Source organism: Tupaia chinensis, unplaced genomic scaffold, assembly GCF_000334495.1.
Source record: "Tupaia chinensis unplaced genomic scaffold, TupChi_1.0 Scaffold000484_1, whole genome shotgun sequence".
NCBI lineage: Eukaryota > Metazoa > Chordata > Mammalia > Scandentia > Tupaiidae > Tupaia > Tupaia belangeri.
Genome location: NW_006159996.1, coordinates 2,446,370 through 2,454,150, shown reverse-complemented (window position 1 = coordinate 2,454,150; position 7,781 = coordinate 2,446,370). Strand labels below are relative to the sequence as shown.

Sequence of the window (7,781 nt, the reverse complement as noted above, 5' to 3'; positions counted from 1 at the left end):
CTGGGCACCAGCTCGGTGCAGGGCGCAGAGCCGTTCTGCAGCGGGTAGAGCACGAAGGGCGCGTTGTCGTTGGCGTCCAGCACCAGCACGCGCACCAGCGCCTGGCTGCTGAGCGCGGGCGAGCCGCGGTCTGCCGCGCGCACGCCGAACTCGAAGGCGCGCAGGGCCTCGTAGTCCAGCGACCTGAGCGCGAACAGCTGGCCGTTGTCGGCGTTGATGGACACCAGCGAGGCCAGGGCCAGCTGCGGGTCGTGGGGCGGCAGCAGCGAGTAGGTGACCTGGGCGTTGGTGCCCGCGTCTGCGTCTGTGGCGCTGATGGTTCCGATGTGCAGGGCGGGGCTGTTGTTCTCGCGGACCAGCAGGGTGTAGGAGGCCTGGGTGAAGGCGGGGGCGTTGTCGTTGACGTCGGAGACCAGCACTGTTATGCTGTGCTCTGTGGTCAGCCTGGGTGTCCCCAGGTCTGTGACGGTGATGGTGATGTTGTACTCGGCTTGGCTCTCTCTGTCCAGCGGCCTTTCTGTTACCAAGGTGTAGAAATTCTCCACAGACTGTTTCAGGAAGAACGGAAGATCATCTTGGATGGAGCATATCATCCTTCCATTGTCGCCTGAGTCAGAATCCGAAACACTGAACACAGCGATTGTAGTGTTCTGCGAGTTTTCTGGAATCTGACTGATGAGTGTGGACATGGTCAGTTCTGGAGGGTTGTCATTTAAATCCATCACTTGGATAAACACCACGCAACTTCCAGAAAGGCCCCCACCATCTATAGCCTGGATAGTTACTGTATAACTCTGAATGGATTCGAAATCCAGTTTCTGGGTTAAAAGGAGTTCTCCCGATTTTGTATCTATTCTAAAGGTTTTGCGAATGTCTTCAGAGGCTTGAGAAAACACGTAAGATATTTGCCCGTAGGCACCGATGTCTAAATCCCTAGCAGAGACCGTAGTTACCAGGAATCCAATGGGGCTGTCCTCGCGGACCTGCATGTCATAGAGAGGCTTTGCAAACTCAGGGGCGTTGTCATTGATGTCCAGGACCTCAATGCGGACCAGGGCGGAGCCAGACCTGGGTGGAGTCCCGCCATCTAGCGCTGTGAGTGTTAAACTGATCTCTGGCTGTTCCTCGCGATCCAGCGCTTTGTCCAGCACCAGCTGTGGTACTACTGTGCCATCGGAGCTGTCTTGTAAATTAAGATGGAAGTGTGAATTGGGGCTGATTGTGTAATTTTGGAGGCTGTTGTTTCCTATGTCCAAGTCCTGAGCACGTTCTATTAGGAAAGTAGATCCGGGAGGGATACTTTCTGAAATTTTCAAAATTATTTCCTTGTCTAGGAAAACTGGGAAATGATCATTGATGTCCCTAATCCGTAGCTCAGCCTGAAAAAATTGCAAAGGGTTTTCCAATAACACCTGGAAAGGCATTACACAGGGCTCGGTGGGGCCGCACAGCTCCTCCCGGTCCAGTTTCTCATTTAAGAACAAATCTCCGGTCTGTCTATCCAACAGCAAACGCGTTCTTTTTCCTTTGGTAACGACCCGGGCCCCCCTCGCAGCTAGTTCTCTTACCTCCAGCCCCAGGTCTTTTAACAAATTGGCCACAAAGGAGCCACTCTCCGTTTCCTCGGCCACCGAATAGCGCCTAGGCTCGGAACCAGCCTGAGCTATGCCCAGCAAAACAAAGAATATCAGGACTTGCCTTTGTTTCAGAATGCGCGCCCTTCCCTCTCCAGCCGCCATCGCTTTCTGGTCTTCCAGCAAACTTGACCGGATTCAGTCTCACGTTGTCGCCGACTCAATCTCCCAGTAGCTGGTAGATACTGGGATAAGTGGTCAGTCCTAGAGCCCCAATTTCCGAGTAGCGACCGCCTTAGAAAGCCTCCTCTTCCTGCTTGCTTCTCAAGCTGGGTATCTCGCCAAAGGAAGGTGGGCTGATTGCTTTGTTTCATCTACTTCTAAGGCTGCAGCGCCACCCTGCGTCTTTTCCGAGTGTTTACTTTCTCCAACGTTTTAAGAAAATCCTAGTCCTTTCAAACTGGTGTTTCAAAGTCCTTTCACTCTAAATTGAATATTTTCAAGTAATATCTCTTAATGTAGTAAAGTCTGAAGTACCTTTGGAAAGACTTTTCATTGTAACCCTAACGATACGGCAAGCATAAACAAATCTTTCTGGTTTCCTCACAGATCCAAAAGATCTTTTTCAAACTGGAAAAAAGCCCATAAATTTCAGGAAGAAAGGAATGACTTTGGTCTTAGGATGGTACAGAAAGAAGGCTTTGACTAGGCAGTTCCAGTTTTTATTCAGAGCATGGGCATACTTCAGCTTGGTGATGGTTAGGTTAGCATCCTCATACTCAGGCCCAAGCACAAAGATTAGAGGGTCCAGATGGGAACGGTTGGAGGGACACAGAAATATTCTTATTCATCTTGCACTGCTCCATCTTCACATGTCTAAGAACTTCGATGTGTCTGAATCACATGAAAATCTCCAAGAGCGGCTGGATAACTTTTTCTTGTAAATGTGTCAGTGGTTTTATTTTCCTTTCTAATAAATAGGAGCATGTTTACATGTTTTACATAACTTCAATTCAATGATCACATATAGCAAAGCTAATAACAGCTTCATAATATAAAATACCTAATATTCTATTTTCTCCAATTACCTTTAAAAATGTCTTTTAAGAAATGGTTTGCACGAGACCAGCAGCTGGTGTAATGGCTATGTCACTAGATTCCCATGTAGTCGACTGTGGTTCAAATCCTGGATCCAGTGTCTTAAACTCATGCCATGTGTGTGTGCACATATGCCCAAGATCCTGAGAGGAGAATGGAGGAGAAGGGATTGCGGTGTGGCCATCCCCCTGGGGGTGATTTCTAGCTTTCTGTCTCTCTGACTCTCTCTGTCTTTTAGGCGAGCACACGTGCCCTATAGCAAAAACCTCTCAAAAAATAAATGGTTTGCTAAATCAAGTTCCAAATTGTGTGTGTGTGTGCGTGTGTGTGTATTGCAGTATCTTCTTAGGTTTCTTTTTAAAAAATATTTATCTAATTCCATTTGTCATTATTATTTTTTTAATTTGATCAGACAGAGACAGAAAGAGAGGGAGAGAAAGGGAAAGTGAGAAAGCAAGCTGCCAGGTCTGGGACTCGAACCACAGTTGGCCATGTGGGAATCTACAGTCTTTAACTGCTACACCACCTGCCAGTCCCCAGGTTTCTTCTTCTTTTTTTTTAAAGATTATTTTAACTTTATTCATTTAAAAAATATTAAATTTTATTTATTCATTCATTTATTTTAATTTGACCAGAGAAAGAGAGAGAGAGAGAGAAAGTAAGAAAGCAAGCCACCAGGTCCAGGACTCAAACTGTGGTCAGCCATGTGAGCATGTCCAGCACTTAACCACCATGCCACCTGCTGGCCCCCTTAACTTTATTTTTTATTATTATTTTCCAATTTGACCAGAGAAAGACAGAGAAACGGAAAGTGAGAAAGGAAGCCATCAGGTCCAGGACTTGGACCATGTGAGAGTTCAGCACCTTTAAACACCACTCCACCTTCTGGCCCCTCTTGTTAGGTTTTTAAAATCTGTGTGTTCAATATCTGATGTAAAGAATTTAATTATTAAGCCATTCATTATCAAGTCACAGAAAGACCTTAAATGCATATTGCTTAGTAGAAGAACCCAGACTTGAAAAGGCTACATATTGTATGATTCTAAGTACATGACATTCAGAAAAAGGCGAAGCTATAGAGACTTTATTAAAAGACCTGTGATTGCAAGGGGGAGAAAGGAGAGAGAATGAAGAGATGAAACATGGCGGTTTTTAGGGGAATAAAACTTTAATTTGTGATACCACAACCATTAGTGACTAAGCACTTCTAGAAACCCATAGACTATACAACACAAAGAGTAAACCCTAGTGTAGCCTATGGACTTTAGTTAATGCATCAATATTGGTTCATTAATTATAACAAATAAATACTTATTTTTTAAAAAAAGAAAGAAAAGAAAGCCCCCTGGGGGTGATTTCTAGCTTTCTGTCTCTCTGACTCTCTCTGTCTTTTAGGCGAGCACACGTGCCCTATAGCAAAAACCTCTCAAAAAATAAATGGTTTGCTAAATCAAGTTCCAAATTGTGTGTGTGTGTGCGTGTGTGTGTATTGCAGTATCTTCTTAGGTTTCTTTTTAAAAAATATTTATCTAATTCCATTTGTCATTATTATTTTTTTAATTTGATCAGACAGAGACAGAAAGAGAGGGAGAGAAAGGGAAAGTGAGAAAGCAAGCTGCCAGGTCTGGGACTCGAACCACAGTTGGCCATGTGGGAATCTAGCGTCTTTAACTGCTACACCACCTGCCAGTCCCCAGGTTTCTTCTTCTTTTTTTTTTTAAAGATTATTTTAACTTTATTCATTTAAAAAATATTAAATTTTATTTATTCATTCATTTATTTTAATTTGACCAGAGAAAGAGAGAGAGAGAGAGAAAGTAAGAAAGCAAGCCACCAGGTCCAGGACTCAAACTGTGGTCAGCCATGTGAGCATGTCCAGCACTTAACCACCATGCCACCTGCTGGCCCCCTTAACTTTATTTTTTATTATTATTTTCCAATTTGACCAGAGAAAGACAGAGAAACGGAAAGTGAGAAAGGAAGCCATCAGGTCCAGGACTTGGACCATGTGAGAGTTCAGCACCTTTAAACACCACTCCACCTTCTGGCCCCTCTTGTTAGGTTTTTAAAATCTGTGTGTTCAATATCTGATGTAAAGAATTTAATTATTAAGCCATTCATTATCAAGTCACAGAAAGACCTTAAATGCATATTGCTTAGTAGAAGAACCCAGACTTGAAAAGGCTACATATTGTATGATTCTAAGTACATGACATTCAGAAAAAGGCGAAGCTATAGAGACTTTATTAAAAGACCTGTGATTGCAAGGGGGAGAAAGGAGAGAGAATGAAGAGATGAAACATGGCGGTTTTTAGGGGAATAAAACTTTAATTTGTGATACCACAACCATTAGTGACTAAGCACTTCTAGAAACCCATAGACTATACAACACAAAGAGTAAACCCTAGTGTAGCCTATGGACTTTAGTTAATGCATCAATATTGGTTCATTAATTATAACAAATAAATACTTATTTTTTAAAAAAAGAAAGAAAAGAAAGAGTTGGAGAAAGGGAATTCTGTACCACCTGCTCAGTTTTTCTGTAAACAGCTGTGAAAGTTGTCTATTGGCACAGCCCGGGTGGTACAGTCCATAGCATACAGAACCACAGGGCCGGAAGGTACCTGGTGACTGTAGATTCAGAGCCCCAGGTAAGCTTGAAAACAGGCTCTGCCTGCACAGGTGTCCAAGATCCTGATGAACTAGAGGGCTGGGGAAAGGGGATCACAGTGTGATGAGACCCTGTTTAGGGTGCTTCTTTCTCTCTTCCACATGCATATGCACACACTCTCTATCATGAATGAAAAACCAACCTATTAATTTAAAAATATTTACACTAAGAAAACTTTCAAACACAGAGACAAGTAAAAATAGCTATTGGATTGGTCCAGCTATAGTAGTGTATGCAGCTGGGAAGCAGTGCTGTGCAGGCTGGGATGGCAGGGGAGGTCTGGGAATTGCGTGAGATCCAAAGGCTGGGCATGGTGGTGTGTGTCTCCAATCCTAGAGACTGAGGAAGGCTGAGGCAGGAGATTCTTGAGCTCCAAGTTAGCCTGGACAACAGTGAAACAGTATCTGAAAAAAGGGAGTGGGGGCAGCTTGTAATGCAATTGGACCGGGCTTGGGTTAGCATCCCAAGACCTCCCTGAGCACCTTGGGTGTTGTCTCATGAGCTGGGCCAACTGAGACTGTGGATGACAGCATGAAGACCCTGTTGGGAGTGCCATTTCTCTCTCTTTCTACTTGTTTCTTAAATGGAAAAAAAAACTTTTAAAAGGAACAGGATGGTGGCATGGTCAGGAGCAAACTAAACTGTACATGGCCAACTGCAGGTTCATATTCCCAGGCTGGCTTAAAATATGCCTGTGTGTGCCTACACAACTAAGATCCTGACGGGCTGGAGGGCCAGGGTAAGGGATCACTGTATGGTGAGACCCTGTCAAGGATGCTTCTCTTACTTTCTTCTTCTGTGTACACATATGCACTTTCGGTCAAGACTAAATGAAATAAATTTTAAAAATTAGTTATATATATATCTATATAATATATACATACATATATATTTAAAGAATTATTCAATTCCATTTGCTATTATTATTATTTTTTAATTTAACCAGAGACAGAGAGAGAGAAAGAAAAAGTGAGAAAACAAGCCACCAGATCCGTGACTTGAACCATGATCAGCCATTTGGAAGTGCAGCACCTTAACCACCACACCACCTGTAGGCCCAAGTTATATATTTTTAAAAAAGAGCTGAGAGTTGGGGCCTGCAGATGGCATTGTGGTTAAAGGTGCTGGACTCCCACAGGGTCGACCACAGTTTGAGTCCTGAGCTTAGCAGCTTGAATTCCCACTTTCTCTCTCTTTCACTCTGTCTCTTTCTAGTGAAATTGAAAAATAATGATAATAAATAAATAATTCTTTTAAAAAATGAACAATGGCATGATATTTTTAAAAGCTCTCATTGGGGCCAGGTGCTGGTGCAGTGGTAACAGTTATACAACTGGACCCTATGGGAAAGGTCCTGAGTTCACATCCTAGGACTTCCCTGAGCACAGTGAGTGTACATGTGCCCATGACCTGGGCTGGCTGAGACTGGGGGTGGATTTTGGTATGAAGACTCTGATTGTCAATAGGTATCTTTTCTTTTTTAATTGCCAGAGGGTACATGCACTTGCCAGAGAAAGAGAGAGAAAGAGAAGGAGGAGAAAGTATTGCCCCCGAGTGAGGCATTGTTACACTGCAATCCCTTTCCTCCTGTCAGGATTTTGGGCATGCACTCAGATGTCCCTCTGACAAGTTGGAGAACAGAAAACTGCATATCTAAGATATTTCAGAGAATACAAAACTGAAGAACACGTTAGGTTTTTACTGTGCAAAACTTTTAAAAGCCTCACATGTTGAGTCCTATGTGTTCTCATAATTCATAAGGTTTCTACTTTCTTTTACTTTCAATACTGTTAGCACATGTAGAAGTAAAAGAAAGTTTCTTTTTTCTAGAACTGATAGAAGCAATCTATTTTTTAAGTTTTAAATTTATTTCTCCCATGAATAGAAGAGAGAGAAGGAGACAGCATTCCAAACAGAGGTCACAACCCTGCAATACACCCTGAGCCTTCAGTCAACTCCAAATCGTGGGCACCCATATACCCAGATTACTTAGGGAAGTCTCTAGACTTGATCTGAGTACCTTTCCATGTGGGATTGCCTTGCAGAACATATTTTACTACAATGCCACTGTCTGGCCTCAGAACCAATATTTTATATTTTATTCTTGTAGATTCCAGATGCATTGTATCCACTATGTTACTAAATCACTTACTTTCTTAAACCTTGATGAAATTTCAAATTTCCTTTTGCATACCCTTTAAGAAATCATATATATTAGCATTTAAATTGGGGCTGGCCATAGTGGCACAATGGTTAGGCACTGAGCATTGGGAGATGGATCCCATATGATCAATCATGGTTTGAATCCCAGCTTGGAAAACATACCTGCCACCATTGTCCTGGCACGTGACAGAGAAAACAGTGGAAATGGAATTCAAAATATACATATAAATACTCCTCTGTCTATATCTTAGTTCTGCCACCTATATGAACTTTGG

The 7,781-nt window shown here is 43.0% G+C and overlaps 1 protein-coding gene across 1 annotated transcript in view; it reads right to left on the bottom strand.

Annotated features, from left to right (window-relative positions):
- The window catches only part of PCDHB2 (protocadherin beta 2), a 2,666-nt gene extending 742 nt beyond the window's left edge, over positions 1–1,924 (bottom strand). Inside the window, exon 1 of the mRNA XM_014590776.2 lies at positions 9–1,924. Within this exon, the coding sequence (XP_014446262.1) occupies positions 9–1,739 (1,731 nt within the window). The 5' untranslated portion in view covers positions 1,740–1,924. The remainder of the gene's footprint in view (positions 1–8) is intronic.
- Positions 1,925–7,781: the final 5,857 nt, after the last annotated feature.